At 42.7% G+C, this 22,491-nt stretch overlaps 1 protein-coding gene across 8 annotated transcripts in view; it reads left to right on the forward strand.

The window, feature by feature from the left end:
* Window positions 1-6,071: 6,071 nt before the first annotated feature.
* HSD11B1 (hydroxysteroid 11-beta dehydrogenase 1) overlaps window positions 6,072-22,491 on the forward strand; it is a 64,482-nt gene continuing 48,062 nt past the window's right edge. For 2 of the 8 annotated variants that reach the window (XM_004775294.3, XM_045087052.1), the window contains exon 1: window positions 6,072-6,198. Coding sequence is in view for 2 of the 8 variants with exons in the window: in XM_004775292.3 (XP_004775349.1) it covers window positions 20,086-20,326 (241 nt within the window). In the remaining 6 variants the exon portion in view is untranslated. Of the gene's footprint in view, window positions 6,199-11,939; window positions 12,124-17,427; window positions 17,562-19,981; window positions 20,327-22,491 lie in introns of those variants that run through there. The other 6 variants (XM_004775295.3, XM_045087050.1, XM_004775293.3 and 3 more) reach the window with 6 other exon arrangements.

Consider the following 22,491-nt stretch of genomic DNA (forward strand, 5'->3'; position numbering starts at 1 on the left):
ACAAGTAGACTGGGGTGGGGGGTGGAGAGCAGGCTCCTTGCTGAGCAGAGAGTCCCATGCCAGGCTTGACCCCAGGACTCTGAGATCATCACCTGAGCAGAAAGCAGAGGCTTTATATTCTTGAGCCACCCAGATGCCCCTTTTCCTAACTGTATTATAACAGAGAGAGAGAGAGGAAAGAAAAAAAAACTAGCTAGCTAGTCAGAAGACAAGGCAAGGTCCCAAGAATGCCCAAATGGATGTCTGGCTCTACCCAGCCTTCCTCCTCCTCAACTCAAATCATAGTAAGAAGCTCTAGGTTAGAAAGAGAAAAGACAGGCAATCTCCCATCTGAGTCCTCTTCCTCCAGGAACAGAGTATAATCTTGTGATCAAGTTCCTTGTCCTCCTCTTCCTCTTTAATGTTCATAGAAATTATTAAGTCCCAGGCAAATAATCGGTTCTTAGTAAATACTTGATGGCTCAGGTAATCTATTTATGAAGTCAGAGACTGATTCTCAGAGGAGGAGCAATTTTGTCCCCCAGGAGACATTTGAAAATGTCTGGAGATGTTTCTAGTTGTCTGGTAGGGAGAGGGGGGCACTGTTACTAGCACCTAGGGAGTAGAAGCCAGGGATGCTGCGAAACAGCTTCTAATACACAGGACACCCACCCACAACATAGCACTCCCTGGTCCAAATGTCAATCAGTAGGGCAGAGGTCCAGGAGCCCTGGGTTAAAGGAAAGGAAGGAAAAAGGTTTGCTTAACAGTTTCAGAATCAAGGTTTTGAGGCCGTCTCCAGGGACTGTAGTAGTTATCAATAGCAGTCCCTCTCCTCAAACAGGGACAAAAATGGCCCTATCCTGCCTGGCAATTTTATCATCAACCTAGAAGTGACAGAAGGTATACATATCATTTCTGTTAGTGAGGTTGTAGAGTCAGGATTCAAAATGACTCAACAGATTGGAAGCACAGTTGAAACTGAACAGAGAAGATACAGTACAGAATTAGTTCCAAAAATCCACTTGCATGGCCCCAGAATTATGAACGCTTGTTCTAGCAGCGGATCATATGAAAAAGACCTAGCTGTTTCCACTGATTACAAGCTCAATATAAGCTAACAAAGGTCTGCCAAAAACAAACAAACAAACAAAAAAAAAAAAACAAGAACTCCTAACATCTTATTAGTAGGAGTGGTATGTCCAGAAAAGGGGACAAGGAGGTAGTTTTATTTTACTTTACAATCTGGCAGGTGGAAAACCAAAAAAGTTAAGAGAACCCGTGGATTTGCTTAGCTTTCCATTCGGACTCCTCCATTAGCTCTCTTTAAGACCTTGGACAAGTTACTTATAAACTCCCTGCCTCAGGTTAATTAAGTTAAGCACCATCTATAAAATAGCGCCTCCCTAGTGATTATTTTTGAGAATTAACTGAGACAATGCACGTGAAGTACTTATGCAGGTACCTAACAAACAGTAAGCTTTCGGTCAATGATAGTTGTTATATTTCAAGAGAGACCTTGACAAACAAAAACTACTTGGATCAGAGGGACTTGAGCATATAAAAATCCAAGAACCCTGTCACATTCGGAACAACTGAATAGAGGAATAGAGAAATTCCAATACAATCCTGCCACATCCTTACCTCCAAATAGTTGAAAGGCAGCCATATTGATCCAATAAATAGACTTATTTTATGTGGCTTGAAAACGCAAAACTAAAAGCAAAAAGAAGTACAAGGAAGCAGTTCTTAGGTCATTAAGAAATCAGAGTCATTAAAACCTAAGGAGTTTCCTTATGATGTACAGTAAACTCATTACTAAAAGCATGCAAGCAGAAGTTGGAAATAAACTGGAAAGGAGATTTCTGAACCTGGAAAGGAGATTGGGCTAATGACCTCTGAGGTCCCACCCAATTATAAGATGCTGGGATTCTACTTGGTACAACTACCAAAGAGGGGGTATATTTCCTATTCCAGCCTGTTTCTCTGAACCCATCCCTCCGCCCCCGACACACACACCCGCTCTGTGTTTCCAATGCCATTTTGTTCTTTTTCTCAGCATGTTGACAAATATTTTCCTTCTTACTAAATGATTATTAAAAATAATGAATTTATATGTTAACTAACTATAATGTAAATAATAATAACAATAATGAATTTGATTCCAAAAAAAACCTCTTTCCCAATTAAGTTCATCCTCCAAAGGCTTTTGCCTCTTAGAAAATACCTTAACCTGGGGTTGCCTGGGTGGCTCAGTGAATTAAACCTTTGCCTTCGGCTCAGGTCATAATCTCAGGGTCCTGGGATTGAGCCCCGCGATGGAGCCCCGCATCAGGCTCCCTGCTCAGCTGAGAGCCTTCTTCCCACTCCCCATCCCATCTCTGCCCCTCTGCCTCCTTGTGATCTCTCTCTCTCTCTCTCTCTGTAAAATAAATAAATAAAGTATTTTTTAAAAAATACCTTAACCTGGTGGTTGAGCCTAATGGTTATCAAACTTTGTCATCGTGCAACACTTAGAAGTCACCTTGTTCATTATAAAACTCGGATCTATTAATAGAGATAAATATGTAATTTTGTGTTATATTAGATTCCAACTTGTACTATGTTTTAATGAAAGCACATAGTTGGTATCAACTGTGAGAACACTAAAAACTTGCCACATCTTTTGGACAAATCTGATTTTTCTATAACCATGGTCTCCAGAACTAGTCTAAACCCACCGGCTCCATCAATGGCAACTCACCTCAGCGGACACACTCTTACAAGCCAACCAACCAGTGACAGACCATCACGACCAAGGGCCAACCAACCGGGAACTGAAACACCCCATAAATACATTTCAGAGTGCCAGGCAGTCAAACCATAAGTATGCATATATATAATATGCCTATAGGTGATGTCCGCCCACTTAAGCCTGAGAAAGTATGCCAATCTCTGAATTTTGTGTTTCCCAAAACCCAACAAGTATGATTCCTAGGTTCCTTGTACCCAAACTCTATTTGCCCTTCATACCTGCTGCCAGCTAAGTCAGTCCCAAGGACTGTCTGAACTCCAGTGGTTTCAACTGAGTTCTCACCACTTCTATGATTTGTAACCAAGTAGGCCTCTATAAAATCATCAGTCTTTGTACAAAGTAACTAGATATTTTAGTGGATGGGTGTAGATGCTGATAAATAATCATACCTAGGCCTTTGCATAAGGTCATTAGATATGTTTTTAGGAGGTCTACCACTGAGTAATTAGACATCGGTCTCATATTTGTCATTAGACCCTTTGTGTGGAGGTATATCATTTGATAACTATTTGTGTCATTAAACTGCTTATTCCCCTGTTGCTCACCTTACTTTTGTTTTTGTTTGTCTATATGGTAATGTCTTGTCTTCTGTGTTTTTGTTTTGTTCTGGAATACCTTATTTCTGATATATGTATAAGGGAGTGTTCCAAAGGGAATGGCCCAATAAATCACTAATCCAATCCAAGTTGACCTAGGGGATCATAGCTGGAGATCCATTAGACTGGTGCCCAATTTAGGAAAAGGTAATTGGCCAAACTTAGCTTTGGATCTCCTACAAAACTTACAGGAAAGCATGCTCTGTCTTGTCAATGTGTGAAGGAATACACTTTCAGTCTATATTCCAGGGTCAAACATTGTCAGGTCATTGGATTGCATGGTCCTTTCCTAACCTCTGTTTAGGAAGGGCATGCAAGATACCACTTGCAAGCACACACTGTTGCTAAACAGCCTCTTTTGTCTTTCTGGGTTCTTCTATGTCAAAATTGCAAACTACTCTTAGAAGAACTCCTCCTTCCCATGTAAAGCTGCACTGTAATCCTAACTCTTATGCTTACTTTGATAAAGGACAAAACCTTTGAGTTAGAACAATGGCCATCATGGAGGAACTTCAACATGTCAAAATCAGTAAATTAATTCATTTAAGAGAAAACCCCAGAATAAACTAATACAGGTTAAGCAGGACTCCAGAAATCAAAAGAATCAATAGTTTGCTTCTTTAATTCATATGCTGAGGCCTAAATAACAAAATTCTAATTCCACTATGGTCTCTCTCAAGGACTCGTGCCTTCTGAAACCCACCCTTATTTCATTTTACTCTTTTTCCACTCATCTTTGCTTGATCTTTTAGATGAGCCATCCTTTCATCAGAATTTTCTCGGGAAAAAAAGCAATCATATTGCAACCTTGCTAAACCAGAAAGCAGTCGTAGAGAAGCTGGCTGAACTGTTTTGAGGGATTTTTGTTTGTTTCATTTCTCGACTTAAATAAATTGAATTTTTTTTTAAAAAAGACCTAATTTAAGCCCTGGTCTAGAGCCATATTAAGAGTTATAATTAAAGATTTTTCTAGACCTAAAGAAGTTGGGTAAACATTTGTTAAATGGGATTTTATTAGGTACGTATTGCTCTGGGCTACAGACTTGTACCAAGTAGTTCAATTAATCCTTAGTACTACAGCTGGAAAAAAATACATAAAAGCAGCAGGGAAGAAGGGAGAAATTGAAATAATTCAGCCATGTAAAATGAAAGAAAAAAGTGCCTAAAGAGAGCAAGAAAAAATAGAAAATACAGTACAAAAGATAATTCCAGAAGCCTTTCTTTCAAAGGGACGGTGGACGAGGATTCAAAATTATAAATTAAATAAAAATGAAAACAGACTTCAGGAAATTTTCAAAGAGTATGCTGGAGTAGACCCAACAGTTGAAATAAAGGAGACTAGTCTTTTTCAGTTCTCTTTTCTTTCTTTTAATGGGCTCAAATATAAATTAGGAGATTTAATGAGAGGAAAAAATAATTGAAATCCTGAATGTCCGATTTGGGTCTAAGCATTTTCAGAGGGACTTAGAAAGTAAATAAGCTAGAAATCAATAGGAATTATGGTTCTCTAGATAAAACAACTGTCCCCTGAAAGAAAAACAGAACTAAAAAGTCTATCCTCTAAGAATCGGGAGCCTCTAGAGAGGGATACTTACAGTTAGTTATTGCAAGGAGAAACACTGCTGAAAGAAACAATGTCCCATTTGACTAAGAAAGAGAAAGATGATGAACCAAAATCTATCCAGTGATGCAGTTTCAAGGGAGACATTAGCACCCAACAATTCCAGCCCTTCCTCTAAATTTCTGTTCCCAGATCTCAGACACCACTGTGCGACCATGTCAATTATACCCGTCCTCAGGGTGGGCCCATGTCTAGCTTGGCTAACCCTCTACTCCCAGCTTCTACCCTAGTGCCCGGCATGGAGTAAGTGCTCATTAAATATCTGTTGAATGGTGAATAAATAAATGGATAAAGACAGTGAACATTGTATGGGCACACTGTTGTCCATGCCTTAGTCCAAAAGAACGAAACCTCTAAACTGAGGAATGAGCTTCCATCATTAATTGGTGTGAATCAGGCTGGAATGACTGGGAACCCCTACCCCACCTGGATCTCACGGCAGGCTCCTGACTTCCCCTCCACTGTCTACTCCCTGCTCCTATTGATGTGATCACCGTAATTGTTTTTGTCACTTAGATGACTCCCTGAGGAGTTCATAATTGAAAAATGTGCAGATACACACGTCTCACGGAGTACACGGGATCCTAAAGTCTCCTCCGGTGGGGAAGGAGAATGTGCTCAAACCCAGTTCTTGTTTCAGTATCTCCCCCTGAGGCAAAGCCAGGGATCTGAGCTGGAGCAAAGAGCTTTTGCTGAGGGTGGGACAGGGGCTCTGCCTTTGTGCCTCTGGCCTGTGTAGAGCTAACAACAGTAATAACAGTAATGGCTAAGTCTCCAGGGCAACCAGGACCCCTTTCAATACTTCCAGCCTGGGGTGCTCTGTCCCTTGGAGAGCCCTGAACCCCTGGGCCTGCTTGCCAGGACTGACCCACTGGTCCGCTCTGGCTTCCCTTTAGGGCTCCTCTCTCAGCACCTCCCAGCCGCAAGCTCTGTCCTAGCAGAAGGCCCTTCTTCCTTGGCCTGGGTTTCACCTTCTTGTATCAGGTGGCAGACCAGCTGGTTCCAGGCCCAAAGCAGGTCTTCTGGCTCCTCCCAGAAACCAACCAACTTCGGAGCAGGAAATCCTGCCCCTCCCCAAAGAGTGGGAAACCGCAGGGAAAGAGAGAGATGAAACAGAAGGGAAAGCAGAGGAGGAGGGAAAGGGAGAAAAGAAGCAAAAGGAAACAGGAGATCAATTAAAAGAAGTCAAATTTGGTTGAAACCTCAAGGTAAGACTTTTTAAAATCACATTATATATAATAGCATCATTATTTGTTCCGGGGCCTAGTACACAGTAGACCCCCAGAAAACCGCTATTGAAATAATGCATCTATTGGAATAAACTGGAGGTCTGGGCTGAAGAGAGATTTCAATGTCAATGCTGGTCAAAAAAAAAAAAAAAAAAAAAATGCCCGATGAGATTTGCAATGTGTAGGAGGGAAGATATGATAAGACGCAGATGGAACGGGATGTCTGTTACTGGCACTGGGAGCATTCTGATCATTTTGGGACAGAAAGTAAAGTTGGAACAAAAAGTTGCAAAAATAGTTCTAAAAGGTCTGCCTGTTCTTTTAAAATTGTACAAAGATTGCAGGTCGTAAGCATTTTTTTAAAAATTGGCTTTCAACCGATGACCGAGCACAAACACCAGGCTGTGTGTTGGGAATTGCTGAGAACGCCGATATCTGCAGGCTACAGCCAGTCATCGGACCCCCCAATATTATTAGTATTGAAACCTGGAGCCTCAAGGAAGGCTCCATTATATCGCAAGAAGTCTTGTTCAACAGACCAAGGGAGGCCGAAAGGTGTCAATCAAAATTCTGCATGTGCTGTTCTCCTGTACCTTACCCCCAGTCCAGGCTGACTGCTCAGGGTACGGACCCTCTGAGCCTTAAAAAGGGCCTGTTCAGGGAGAATTCCAAGGCACTTCCTTCTGATCAGTTAGAGAAACCCGAGGGGAACAGGAAATGCCATTCCCCACCCCCACGATTTACCCAAACCCTCACTTGCCATGGATCGACCAGACCAACCAGAAGGTTGTCGTTGGCCCATGCAGTCACTTGGGGGGATTAAAACAGCTGGCCTCGGGCTTTGGACCGGGACTGTATACGATGATGATGTGTTTTCACAACAGTTGGTTTTTAAGAGTCCCAGCTCCCCCAACTTTCCCAACAGTGCAGAACAATTCAGAAGGACACATTGGAAGGTTTTTTTTATTGGTTTTTGTGTTTTTGTTTTGTTTTGTTTTGTTTTGTTTTGTTTTGTGCCAGCATTTCTTTTTGGGGTTTGTGTGTGTAAATCCGTCAGAAGCTGAAAGGGCGGGAAGGTAGGAGAGGTAAGAAGTGAGGAATCCCACTTCTGCCTGCTTGCCAAGACTGGAAAAGAATTGCCTTTCCCTCTTCATGATATATGAAAATATCATATGATAGGAAAAATAGATGATATGAAAGTAAAAATCCAAAAATCCTACCTCTCTCTTTATATTAGTATCGGTACAACCAAAAGCTCCCTGCATCCAATTACTGAGCTGGAATAAACCTTAAAGGTAATCTAATTTAATTCCTCTTGTTTGCCAGCTGAGGGGATCAGAGCCAGGACAGAGAAAGGGCCTTGCCCAAGGTCACATATATGTTAGTGGTGGAGAGGAGACTGGAATTCATTTCTCCGGGTCTCACCCTAGGGCCCTTAAAAAGACACCCAGACTTTACAGGAAGGTGCCCCAGACACCCAAGAACTCATAAACACCGCATCTGCTGATTAAAAAAATACTCAGGGGCGCCTGGGTGGCTCAGAGGGTTAAGCCTCTGCCTTCAGCTCAGGTCATGATCTCAGGGTCCTGGGATCGAGGCCCGCATCGGGCTCTCTGCTCAGCAGGGAGCCTGCTTCCTCCTCTCTCTCTCTCTCTGCCTGCCTCTCTGCCTGCTTGTGATCTCTGTCTGTCAAATAAATAAATAAAATCTTTAAAAAAATAAAAAATAAAAAAATACTCAGTTAAAAGATGCTTAAGTAATCCCCTGCCTAGCAGGATGGGAGAGAAGGAAAGAGTTTCCTAAGAGTTAAGCTTTTCCAGAATCTGTTTTATAACTGTTAGGGGACTAGAGAGAGAGAAAGAGAATGAGAGAGGAAAGATTGAAGGCAGGTTTGTCAGGAGACAACTAGAATATTTTAAATTCCTGCCACGGACCCAGCATTTTGTGTCATTTCTTTATGTAATGTCATTAAATGAGTATCCTCATTTTACAAATAACATTTTTAAAATTGGCTCAAATTCACAGAGGAAATAGGATATTATTATTTCTGTATCTCTCATCAGTCGGCCCAGGCTCACGCTCTGGACTAATGTAGATATTTATAGTCAGTGACCGTTAGGCTCTTACTTGGGCCACTCCCCAGCAGGGACCCTTCTCCAGCCATTTCAACCTACTTGAGGTTCCTCTGCCATGTCATGCTATTTCTAGACTCCTTGCCTGAACACACACAGTCCCCTCTATTGGGGTTGCCCTTTGCCCATCTTCCTCATCTCGGTTAGTTGTATTTCTCCTTCAAAACTTAGCTTCAGGGTCACCTCCTCCCAGGAGCCTTTCCCAGCATCTGGACTGATTTGGACACCCTACTCTGTATTCCTACAGCACCCTTTGCAAACACCCCTATGATAGCATATTACTATTATGTTATTGTGAGCTTTGACTTACCTGCCTACCTTCCCTATAATTAATTATAATTTCTTTGAAGGAAGATACCAAATATTGCTCAGATTTTATTTTCTGGCACCTAGCACAGTCTGGGCATATGCTCGTACTCGTTAAATGTTTGGGGGGGTGAAAGGGATGAATGAACAAATGAAATATTTCCCCTCGTTTTCTTCCATTAAAATGATTTAATGAACATTTCATTTCCATGTGCCTGAGTCTCGAATAACTCGGGGGAAACAGATGTGACTATTATAAGCTTCCCATCATGTCAAGCCTGACCAGCTACTCAAAAAAGCTATTTAGGATTAAATGTGGCGGTTGAACAAACATTAATTTCTGCTGCCTGATAAAATGCACTGAGCACAGTAGAAGAATTTACATGCTATAAACCACAAGGACAAGGAGAACTGGAATAGAAACAACGGCAGATGAGAGATGTCAACACTGTTTGGAAGATGAAAAGTGGATGGATGAGTGATAAGTGACTATGCAAAGCTGACACTGCTATGCAAAGAGACTGCTGAAGCCCAAGGGCCCATGATGGGAAGCCCACGAGAGGCCAAAGAGTGCAGGAGAGTGTCAGGGATCGGGCTATCAGGCATCTCAGCACACAGCCCCAGAGATGGGGGTGGGGAGTAGGGGAAATAGGAGACACTCCAGAGTCCCTCTCTTGCCCCCCAGTGAAAAAGGGAAATCGATTTTCTGGAAATACTGGTCAAAGAGGCACCAGGCTCAGGGACGCCGGGCAAAGCACGTGGTGGGGTAGGCACAGAGGGAGAAACAGAGGGATTAGAGAAAGATTCAGTTCTGAAAGATGAGATTCCCCAGCCCCTTGTCCTGGCTCAGCTCCCGGACCAGGAACAGCGCAGTTTATCCTTCATCCTACTCAAGCCTGCACTAGGGCAGAAGAATCCAAGATGCCTCCTTGTAGAAAGTGCCCTGTAGAAAGAAGACCACAGACACTGACATTTGGGGGTCCCTCAATGACACTGCCAAGCACTCTCTGGATTACCCTCCGGCAGAATCCAGCAATTGACAAGCCCTGCCCTCACACCCAAAGCTTCCAACAGCCAAGGAACGGGCTCTAAGCATGGAATGAAAGTCTCTGGCATTGAAGATGGAGACTCCAACAAAGTAATCCAGAGAGCAGAGGAAATCATTAACAACAAAAGCCAACACAACATTAAAATTTTCCCAGAGGTAAAAGAAGACAGGGCAACCATGCATAAAGATCAGGAAGCCACTGTTCCAAAAAAAAAAAAAAAAAATTACTGGAGAACAAGAAAGAGCTTTTTTTTTTTTTTTTAAAGATTCAGTTATTTATTTAAGAGAGAGTGGGAGGGGAGGAGTAGAGAAGAGAGGGAGAACATCACAAACAAACTCTGTGCTGAGTGGGGAGCCAGCCCTATGCTGGGCTTGATCCCACAATCCTGAGAGCACAACCTGAGCTCAAAACAAGAGGCAGACACTTGAACCAACTATGTCATCCAGGCATCCCAAGAAAGAGCTTTTTTTTTTTTTTTTTAAGATTTTATTGATTTATTTGACAGATCACAAGTAAACAGAGAGGCAGGCAGAGAGAGAGAGGCAGAAGCAGCCTCCCCCACTGAAGCAGAGAGCCCGATGCGGACGCCAAGGCTTGATCCCAGGACCCTGAGATCACAACCCAAGCTGAAGGGAGAGGCTTAACCCACTGAGCCACCCGGGCGCCCCAAGAAAGAGCTTTTTAAAATAAAAATACAACTAGAAATTTCAAAATTAAAATGAAGCACTGGAAGATAGAATTGACAGAATCTCCTGGAAAGTAGGACCAAAAGGGAGATGAAGGGACAAGAATAAAACCCTACGGGGTGAGTCCAAGTTCCCGGACATCTTCTAATAAGAATTCCAAGAAGAGAACAAGAGAAGGTGGAGGGGAATACATTAATAAAAAGATAATTTCTCCCAAATTTCCCATGATGAAAGATTTGAATTTCCACATTGAAAAGATCCACTAGGTGCCCAAAACAATGAGTGGAAGGAAAAAAAAGTGCCTCTCCACAAAGTACATGATTAGAAATGCTAGAACCCCAGGAATAAAGGGATCCCTGAAGTTCTAAAGAGAAGAAAAACACTTCACAAATCAAGGATTAGGAATCCAGAGAGCAATTGGACTTCTCAGTGAATAATACTGGAGCTAGAAACTGAAATGCAGTTCAGCCCAGTCTTCCAATTCCAAGAGAAAATCACCTTCAGTCTGAAATCCTTACCCAGACAAACTGAGTGGAGGGGAATATAAACTAAACAAGCAGACAGAGCTGCCTCACTGGGGTTTACCTGGCCAACGTCTGATGGATTCATGCCACATAAAGATGTTCAATGTGAAATATCACTCCTGCATCCAAGGTGTCAAAAACATTTCTCTACCATTCATAAGGAAGTGAGCCAAGAGAGAAAAAAGGCTGAGTTCCCAGGTGGTCAGCAAAGGGAAAGTCCTAGATAACAGCTTGTCAAGCTCCCAGTTCATACTGGAACAGAATGACTTGGGGCTCCAGGAGGGATGTCTCCAAAGAAAAAAATTAGATTATTCAATGAAATTGACCAATTTATTTGAGTTGTAGAGCTCTTATCAGAGCATTTGGAAAATATGGATGACTCAGTAAGAAAACAAAAATGAGGGGATTATTAACTCCAGGAGGAAAGGGGAGAGAAAAAAAGAAATGCAATCACGGTACATTATACTGCTGTGCTGTAAACAATTGATCATAATAATATAAACACCGGCTATTGATTTAATTAAAAATTGTGCTATTATGGTTCTAGGAATCTAAAAGGCAGGAAATGAGCATGTGAGCCTTGTAAGAAAAAGCAAAGTCCTAATATTCCTTAGTAGGTAATCAAATGCACAATTTCTAAAATTGCAAAATCAAGAAACAGCCATGAAAAGATATTGTTTAAAAATATGGAGTTGATTCCCAGAGGGAGGAAAAAGTAAGATTTAAACCAGTGATTGCCTTTGAATGAGACTAGGGCACGGGGAAGGGAGGAACAAGGATCGCTATTATTCATTATAACCCATTTGGTGCCATGTGACTTTTTAAACCCTCCTCTTGTATTATATTAATAAACAAAAATTATTAAAAAAAGAAAATAAGAGCGAAAATGGCTCAGTCCTAACAACGGTCTCCCTCGGATTCCATTCTAGCTAGCAGTCAACATGTTGATGCCTGGAGCCATTAAATTAAGTCTCGAACAAGCTATAGTTAAAGTATTTACCTAATTACCCAGAGCAGCTCACCAGTCTCTCCACATTCACTTCAGAATCGCCTGAGGAGCTTTGTAAAAATACAGATGCCTAGGTCCTGCCCTTGCCGGTTCTGATTCCACCGGCCTTGAGGGGGCCTGGAAACCTGCCCCTAGTTCCCCCAGATGATTCAGTTGCACAGCAAAGGTGCAGCAACCACTGGACTGGAAGCCGAAATTGTGAGTGCGTCTAGGGAGGGGTCAGGGGGCGGGAAATGTGATGTGTCTGTGTGTGCGCGCGCGCTTCTGTGTACATGTCAATGTGTTATGAAGCTATCCTTCTCCCTCCCTCTCTCTTTCATCCCGTTATCTGAACTTAACCCATAAATACCTCTGGACTGCTAAAAACATCGCCCGAAACGAGCCCCCATCGCATTTTAAACCCTGCGGTCGGATCTTTCTCTCCCAGCCCTGGGGCTCCCTCTGCTGGCAGAAGCCTGTTAAATCGCTTAGTTTCCCAAACCTAAAAACTCATTCCATTCCTATGAGGTCATGTTTCCCCTGGGGTGGTTTCCAAGCCCTTCCAGAACTTCCTGAACCCTCTGGGTCAGATCGGCAATGGAAAAGTCAACCAACGGGGGAAAGACTTTCTTGCCTTACGTGTGTGAATATATAAAGATCAGGAGGGAGCTGGACGAGGCAGAAATGACAGTGAGAGGTACATACTGTAGTCAAGCCCGAGGAAAAGGAGTCCTTAAGGAGTTTTTCCTCCCCTCCTTCCTCCAGCTCGGCCAAGAGATATGGATGAACGGGAGCTGCACATCCATCTGCCTCCCAAAACTCAAAGGAAAGGAACACCTTAGGCTGAGGAGCTCCCTGAATTTGGAAGTGGAAGACAAAGTGTTCAATATCCACGCTCTCTGTACCCTCTGGAGTCCCCTCTTCCAGAGCCTGTACATCATACCTGTCTGTGGACTCTTGGATTTTTCTCAGGAGCTGAACATACGCTCAGCCTAGCACAGGATCTGGCACAGAAAAGTTGCTCAAAAACATTTGAATGGAAGCTTAACTCATTGCTCTTCATGTGCTTTATTCTCCACCCCATAGCATTCTGGCTTTAGCTCCCCAGAACCTTCTGACACAGTCTCTAGGGACTCCTGTATGCAAGACCCAACCTATCCTTGGCACTTTATCATCCTCCTCGACCTTCCAAAACTTCAAAGCTGTGCTTCTCCCATCTCATTGAGATTCTCTTCCCCCACAGACTACCTGTTTTCTCAAGTCATCCTGCTTCCTGATCCTTCTTGCCCTCCTTCGCTAGCTCTCCCCTTCTGCCTGAACCATAAATGTTAGTGTACTATCCCCACTTTGTACCCTTCACCCTGTCCCTGGCAGTCTCATTGATTCCTACAGTTTTAATTTTACTGACAAGAGTTAATTCTCCCAAATCGGTATCTCTAGCCTAGACCTTTCTCTTGAGCTCCAAATATCTACCAGCCATCATTATCTGGATGTATGGAAATCACTTTCCTTTAAATACTCAAAAAATGCTCTCTGAGTACCTACTGTGTGCCAAGCACCATGCAAAACCTTGGCGATACAATGGCAAGACAGACCAGGCCTCTGCGTCCCAGAGCAAGGTGTTGGGGAAAACAGACAAACGAACAACTGTGAATGCCAAGTGATGGGAGCTGTGACATGAAAAATGCCGAGTGGTCCAAGGGAGGACAGGGAAGATGATTTTGAATGGTAGAATCTGAAAGAAAAGAATGGGGTGGGTAGATAATTAGTCCCTGGGAAAGGATTTCAAAACTTATGAAAAACTTACAAAGCTAAAATAGCAAGTCTGGACTTTATCCTAAGAACAATAAGGAGCCACTGAAGAATAACTGGGTGGAGTAGAGCTCATGGGGCACATCTGCAGTGCTGGCAATGGTAAAGTGTTAGCAATGGTTATGCTGGATGGTAGGAGACCCATAAGGCTTTCACTCTATTGTTATGCTTTATAAATTATTTATAATGGTTCAGATTTTTTTGCACATATCAAATGTTTCACAGCCTTTTTTTTTTTTTTTTTAATGATTGGATTATAGAAGGTGAGACAGGCAGAAGAATGAGGAGATTCCTAAAACAGAAAATAACAGTGGCGTGAGTTAGGACAGTCATAGCGAAGGCAAAGATTAGGCGATGGGTCTAGAGATAGAATTGGGAAGTAGAATTGACTAGACTTGATGAGTAATGGAATTTGGGGATAAGGAGAAGGAGGAATAAAAAAGGAGTTCCAAGGTTCTGGAGTATTCATTGGATGAATGGTGTAGCCATTAATTGAAATAGAAATCCCTAGGAGGTGATGAGTAAAAAACCAAGGTCACTTGGAGAACAGTTTGGCTGTTTCTTAACAGAAACACTTGGGCTATTTCTTTAAAAAGTTAAACATAAATGTTCCATATGACCTAGCAATGCACTCCTATATATAACCCAAGAGATAAAAACATGTAGACAAAGGCTGTCCACACATTGTGTGGATAGCAACACTGTTCATAGCAAATAGCAACACTGTTCATAATAGCCAAAAAGTGGAAATTCCAAATGTGTGTATTGGTGAATGGGTAAACAAAATATGGTATATATCCATACAATGAATTATGATTTGGCAATGGAAAGGAACAAAGTCCCAATACATGCTGCGATATGGGTGAAGCTCAAAAGCATTAGGCTACAGTCAAAGAAGTCGGACACAAAAGATCATGCATTAATGATTCCACTAATACGCAAGACAGAAAGTAGATTATTGGCTGCCTGGGGCTGGGGATGGGAACGGGGAATATTTGGAAATGGGTAAGAGATCTTTTGGGGGTGAGGAAAATGTCCTGAAATTCTCTTGTGGAATGGTTTCCCAACTTTGTAAATTTATTAAAAGCTATTGAATCGGACACTTACCACAAAATTTTCTGGTACATAAATTGTACTTCAAAAAAGCTGTTTAAAAAAAATCAGGTTAGTTTCAGCATGTTGAGTTTAAGGTTAAGTTTAGGAGGAGCTTCCCTAGGACCCTGCTATTGCACTATTGAGTATTTACTGCAAAGATACAGATGTAGTGAAAAGAAGGGCCATCTGTATCCCAATGTTCATAGCAGCAATGGCCACAGTCACCAAACTGTGGAAAGAACCAAGATGCCCTTCAACGGACAAATGGATAAAGAAGTTGTGGTCCATATATACTGGACTTTGGTCCAGTATAAATGGAGTATTATGTCTCCATCAGAAAGGATGAATACCCAACTTTTTTATCAACATGGATGAGAGACTGAAACAGATTATGCTGAGTGAAATAAGTCAAGCAGAGAGAGTCAATTATCATATGGTTTCACTCATTTGTGGAGCATAAGGAGATGGAGAGAAGTGACTTGGGGGAAATTGGAGGGGGAGACTAACCATGAGAGACTGTGGACTCTCAGAAACAAACTGAGGGTTTGGGAGGGTGTAGGTTGGGGGGTTGGGTGAGCCTGATGGTGGGTATTAAGGAGGGCATGTATTGCATGGAGCACTGGGTGTGGTGCATAAAAAATGAATTCTGGAACACTGAAAAGAAATTTTAAAAAATAAACTAAATTTTAAAAATTGAATGGGTATTGTAAAAAAATAAAATAAACAATGCAACAGATGTCTACCATAAAAAAATTATAAAAAAAAAGGCATTAAAAAGGTGAGGTTGAGCAAGCAAATGGTTACACCACCTGACACAATGCTGCACCGGAGATAGAGATTTTTAAGATTCACCAACACAAAAATAGTAACTGGAGCCATTGGAGTGAGGGAAATCCCATAGGGAAGAGAAAGAAGAAAGGAGTGAGAACAGAATCAGGGCCAACTCCAACATCCAAGGAATCCTAAAGGGAAGGAAACCTACAAAGAACACTGAGAAGAAGCAACCAGAGAGTAGGGAAAAAAGCCCAGAGAATATAAATGGACAGAATCCAAGGGAAGAAGATGCTTTGGGACAGGAAAGAGAGCCCAGTAACACTGTTAAGCTTAGCTCCAAGAGGTCAAAAGCCTCCAGAGGCTCGGGCATAGCATAACAGAAGGAATGAAATGTTGATGGAGGGAGTGAGGCTGGATTGATGAGCCTGCGGAGTACCAGAGACCCAGAATTTCTGACACATGGCAAGAGGGAAGACAAAAGGTCAAAACAGGCAGAGTTGTGGAATAGGGCTGGAGACCCCAGGGGGCAGAGGTTCCAAGTCTGGAAGTGAATGGCCACAACTGCAGATTGCAGCCTTGGATATACCAGGCCCTTAAAGATGCGATTCCAGCTTACTCCTCTAAGCAGATTACTAACCATGTAACCCACCCCTTAAATTCAGTGATCCTGCCATATGGAATTGTTTGCAGTTTCCCAAACATGCCAGTCTCTTTCACACCTCCTTCTATTTTCTCACACAGCTTCCTCGGCATGGAATGTTCTATAAGCCAGCCCTCCGCTCTCCCACACACACTCCTGGAACCCAACTCAGTGCTCACTCTTACCCTTCTTCATTTCTTTCCTGCTCTTGTTTCAATATGGATCACGGTTAACCATGCCTCTAAGGCCCTGCCTACCTGCCCGTCCCCCACGTGGAACAGCCTGTTTCCTTCGTTACACCCTGGGGAGGCCAATCTAAGATAGGCTACCTTGGCATGAATCTTATTTTGAGTTAAAAGCAATCCAAACCCAGCACATTCAGGAAACGCTCTTTAGCTCCCCCCAACTGCCTTCTTGTACCAGGAAGAGAGCTAGAAAGGAGAGTCCTCTTTACCTTATCTGCATAACAGGGCAATCCTTGTTTTCCAAATCTCTCCTTTCACCTTCCTGCTAATGGTCTTTCTCCCCTTTGTTTCTTCAGAACTCTACCCTTCTCCTTAGCTCTTGTAAGTCTCATGTTGCCGCACTGTCTTTGGAATTCTCTGTCTGTGTGGATTCACTGTATGTCTGAAAGTAAATTTGATTTTCTCCTGTTAATCTGTCTCAAGCCACTTTGATTCTTAGTCCAGCAGAAGGACTGAAAGACCCGCGGATCCCCTTACCCAAGAATCCAACACTGCCACTGGATGCAATCAGCAAGAGGTTCTTTATTGTTACGCAGGCGCCTGCGGGTGGTCAGCAGCTCCTACTAGCTGAGCACACCCGGCTGGGGTGGTGCTGGGTTTTTATAGACAGGTACAAACAAGTTTTGGGTGGGGCGCAACTGATTGGTTGACAGAACTTTTGAAAAAGGCCTTAGTGGAGTTTGCTGATTGGCTTTGGGGACCCGCGCGCGCATGAAGAGAGAGGCGGGAAGGGGGAACAAGCTGATTGGTTCTGAGGGCCCGCGCGCGGGAGGAGAGAGGCGGGAAAGGGGAACAAGAAGGGGGAAGGTAGGAACGCCATCATGGCGTCTTCTATTATTTCTATAAGCCAAGCAGTTACAGAAGGGCAAAAGAGCAATTAATAACCTAATTTACGCCTAAAAGCCAGCGGTTCACAGAAAAGCAAACAAGCGGTTAGTTATCCTATCTATCTTCTAGGGGAGGGGTCTTTCAGGACCTTGAAGGGGAGAGGATATTCTCACTCCCCAACAGTTGACATAGTCAGCGGGATACTTTAACTCATTGGATACTGCTCAAAGATCCTGGGACATCTGACATACAGCTGGCAGAAGGTAAGATTTCTTACCATGTCAGTCTCCCAGAATCTCTATCGGCAGAGTTCAGTGGCATGAGAGTCCTTTTTCCCTCTATCTAAATTTAGATTAGCAGGACAAAATATTCGTGGAACTAGTTCCTTGAGTCTAGCAACTCTGGTTAACTATGCTAAGACAACTCGTTGGTTACTGATCCATTTCTTTCCAGAGATGGTTTTTGTTTTCCTTTGTCTGTGTCCTTTGTGTCTTTGGTCATGGAATGTGTTAGGTTGACACTGGGTTGCCCACTAATTTCCCTGTAATGCATACACAGTAAAACAGCACACAGTCCCCAGCCTTGTGGCACATCCCTCCTAAGTATTTGTGTGGTTCTAAAATGATGTAGGAAGTGAAGGCATAAGAAAAATTAAATTTATTTTCTACTTACTTACAACCCATTGACGAGTCCTTGAAACAGGCAGAGTGACCTTCCTCTGGGAGCTCAGATGCCTCAATGTTGACACTTTGCTAAGGGCAAAAGGAAATCTTAGCCTGATGCCCCAGGATCCTATGAGTCTACTTTAAACATATAGAAATTCCTTTGGAAACTTCATCTCTACCCCCCAAGATACTTGTTAACAATCATCTCCAAGCATATGGCCCACCAATATACCTCTGAAAGGTCTCATAACTGAGTTTTTACTAAACAGTAATAAGTGACCTTTTCCAAACAATAGCTAGCTCACTCAGGATCCTGGAAACCTTGTTTGCAAACTACCTTGGAGGTTTGTGCTGTCCCTAACCCACTTCCAACTTAAAAGTACAGAATTAGCCACTTCCTCATGACTCCAGTGCAACTCTTTCTGCCCGTGGGTTCTGCCCTGTGCTTCAATAGGGCTTTTTGCCCTAAAGACATTCTCAAGAATTCTTCCTTGACCATTTGTTCTGAACCCCAACATTTCAACATCATTTTGGTGTCCAAACATGTGGCTTGAGTCTTCTCATTTGGACTCTGAGCTTCGGTGCAAACTTGGTGAGTACTTTCTCTTCTCTTTCTTTACTTTAATTTCAAGGCCTTTTTAAGGAGTATGGTCTTATTGGAACACTTTCATGTCCATTGTTCATGCTACAACCCTCCAATCCTCTAGTCCTCCAGTGGCTACTCTATGGGGAGGAGAAAGCCTGCCTTTTGGCTGGAACTTAGAACCGTGGTCAGAATTGAAATGAGACCCAGAAACTTGATGCCCTCTCTTTACGCATGTCCTTATTCAAAGCTGTCTGTCTTGGGCACAAGATGGCCACCTAAGTCACCAGGATGGCTGCCAATCTTTAGGACTCCCATGTGAAGTTCCTCCTCTTTGGTCCAATGTGATCCCCTCCACATCTCTGGTCTAGTCACTTCTGGCTGGGAGACCTCCACTCAGAGCTGGCCAAAACCATACCTGATTGAATTAAAACCCAAACAGGGACCATTTCCTAGGGAAGTTGGTTGTAAAAGTCTACATGTTAGAATGTCCCTTACACCATCATGAATTTCCATCTTTACTATTTTCCATCAATGTCCTCTATTAACTACTTAGGTTATTTGGGTAATTTCCCCTTGTAAAACTTTTCTAATGTTTTCTATGGGTTAAAAACGATGGGTTCTTCATGGCAAGGCAAGGCACAGTCTCTTCATCCATACCTGGCACCCACTTGCCATCTAGAATGCAATGGGGAAGCTGGGGGCTGCTAGCATCCCTCCTGTGGGGCCTTTAATGGCAAGGCAGTGATCATAGTGATTTCATTCGAGGGGCACCACAGGTCACATTGACACCTGGAAACTCTGACGTATCCTGCATGGGTTGCCACCTGAGAGTGGGGCGGTGGGGTGGATTTTCTTGGTAATGGACCTTCTCTCTTCTTCAGTTCCCAAGGACTCTCCCTTTTAGTGCCTTTTAATACCTTTTAACCCACTATAAATTCAGTGGGTTTAATGCCTTTTAACCCACAATTCCGATTGCAAAATTTAAGAAAGGACAGATCTCCTGTAACACTGCATGGCCTCAGTAGGATCAGTAAGATCTCTTCTGCAGGAAACAGGGCAATGGACAGAGATATCCTAGGTACAAGACTTCATGGCTCTAAATCAGGACCTGGATTTAACAGCCTCTTCCAGAACATGTTTAGTCAGTAAACAGGCCAGTAAACTCCCTCTTGAGATCCTGGGTGATAATTATCTAAATAGGTCTCCTCCTGCCAGAACCCAGGTTGCTCGAGGAAACCAGCCACCCCTGATGAAAGGGACACTGACCCTCTCTCACCATTTCTCCTCCTAATACATGTGGGAGCCTCTCCCTCATCCGTTTCCCAGGTTAATGGCTACAATTGGAGCCAACTGTGGTTAGTGTACCTCGGGATGGGAACTTTAAGGAATATTCCCAAGCAGCTGCCAAAACTCCCTTTGTTTCGGGGAAGTGCCCTGTCTTTTTTACCCCAACATCAACTAGATATTTCTGCTTTGGTGGGGAAAACAAACAAACAAACAATACCCATAACATGATTTCTGCTCATCTGTGAACTAATGAGGTTTAGAACAAGGAACCCTTTTTCTCTGCCTTCTGGCAGCTCCTGGCCTCCTACCTTTCCCTCCCCCTCCTCCTATTTCTGCAGCACCTTGTGTAGGGCCTGTATAACTGGTTCCTATACCATTGTCAGTGCCTCTGGTGCCGTTGGCTCCTCCTCCTCCTCCCCTCGCTGTCATGGAGTGAAGAGCACCCCCGGACTTAACACCACCCACTTCAGATTGCCCCACGGTGCCGCAGGTAAAAATGACAATGGGGAACAAATTGATTGGCTTTTAAGTGGACCCAGGCGGAACATAATTTGATATTTAAACTAATTTAAATTTGTTGGCTTAAGATAGATAGGTCTTCAGCATTCTTGGCACCAAGTACAAAACTTTGATTCTACCAAGGTTTACTAAAAGTCAAACTCATGTTTTCTCTGTTGCCATATGTTAGCAAAAAAGATGACTTAAGACGATAGCTAGTTTTGTCCGTCTCAAAGTTTTCATGGGTAATTGTTATGATAGCATTCGAAATGTTTGGTAACCTGAGTTTAAAGTTTTGTTTGGTTGTTAAATTGGGATTGGAGTCACTGGACATCTAGGTATTTTCCAAATGGAATAAAGTGCTAAAGTGTTGATTACTAAACATAAGGTTTATCTGCTTTTGACTTCTTATTGCAGAGAAACTAAGGATATTTGGGTCTGTTGGAAAATCTGCTTTGTGCTTAAATGTCTCTGTAAATTTGCCATCTAAAGAATTCTGGTGTGACAATTCACAATTTATTACTATTTAGTTTTCACTGGAGACTAAGGTTTCTAAGGGTTAAAATTCGGCTAAATGTAATTAAGACTGATGGAAATAAGGGAAGCAATTCTGTATGTATAAGAATGATCTAAGAAATGGGAATATATTTTTGTGGAAGGTAAAATAAGGTAATTTTGTCCTGAGACTTTTTTTTTAAGGTTTTATTTATTTATTTGACAGGGAGAGAGAGATAGAAAGAAAGAAAGAGTTAACAAAAGAGAGAGAGAGAGAGAGAGAGAGAGAACAAGCACAGGGAGCATCAGGCAGAGAGAAAGAGAGAAGCACCCTCCCTGCTTAGCAGGGAGCCCAATGCGGGACTCGATTCCAGGACTGCGGGATCATGACCTGAGCCGAAGGCAGATGCTTAACTGACTGAGCCACCCAGGCCCCCTAACTGAGACTAATTTGAGAAGAATCAATTGGGAAAAAATCTGAATGCAAAGGAAAGTTGTAGAAGGTTTGTGAAGGGAAATCCTTGGAAAGGAAATTTAAATGTAGTCAGGATGAACTGAGGTTGACATAAATGGATTTTTAAAATACACTGGTGGAGTGCTGAGGTGGCTAACTAAGTCAGTTAAGCGTTGGACTCTTGGTTTCGGCTCAGGTGGTCATGGTCTTGGGGCGGTGGGACTGAGCTCCCTGTCAGGCTCCACACTCAGAGTGGAATCCGCTTGGGGTTCTTTCCCCCTCCTTCCCATGCTTTCAAGCTCTCTCTATATATATGAAATAAATACATAAATGCTTTAAAAAATATACAGGTATAAAATTGGAATTCTGCTTTCTCTCTGTTAAAAAGACAAGTTTTCTTGGATTGTTGATCTGCTCTTGATGAGAAAATGTGAACAAAGATGTTTTCTCTTTGAAGGAAAAACCAGGAGCTCTGTTTTGTCTTTATCTGGTCTTTGGTGATCTATAATCCTATTTAGGCATGTGCCTAAGACTTTCTAAGGCTTTAATGAACTTTCCCAAGATTTAAATCATAAACAAAATCTCTCTGACTAATTAGGCTTGTTTATTTGGTGTGTTACATTCTAATATAAGGTCATCACTTGATATTCTGATTACTGAAGTGTTCTCTATCACAGAAATAAGTGTATTTGCTTGTCAATTGCATCCTAATGAACTCATATTGATGGGATTTTGGAATCTAGGTGAAGTTCTGTGGGGTGCCCTCTGGAGGCAACCACCAAGAAAGAATTCTTGAGACATCTTTGGTGCAAAATGGTGGTTTCATTAAAGCACAGAGACAGTACCCGTGGCAGTAGAAGCTGCTGCACAGGGGTCTTGAGGAGTGGTGGTTATATACTTGGGGATTTTGGGGAAGTAAGGAAAAGGGAGGTTTCAAAAGACTTTCATATGCTTAAAGGACTAACTTACAAGATTTCTGAGGCCCTGGCATTGTCAAGTCTAAGGTGGGTTTCCCCTCTAGCAAGGTATTAACATTAAGATAGTTGGGAGGTCCCTGGAAGAATGTCACACATGTTCCAAGGGGGGGGAGGGGGAGTTGCAGGAGGGTTGGTTTGTCTTCAGCCAGGCTTCTATTCCTCATCAAAATCATTTCATTAACAATGTTCATTTCTGAGTTTTTGTCATTTGTAAGTGTTCTGATGCTCTTG

The sequence above is a fragment of the Mustela putorius genome, unplaced genomic scaffold, assembly GCF_011764305.1.
Source record: "Mustela putorius furo isolate JIRA1106 unplaced genomic scaffold, ASM1176430v1.1 tig00001012_pilon_pilon_pilon, whole genome shotgun sequence".
Classification (NCBI taxonomy): Eukaryota; Metazoa; Chordata; class Mammalia; order Carnivora; family Mustelidae; genus Mustela; species Mustela putorius.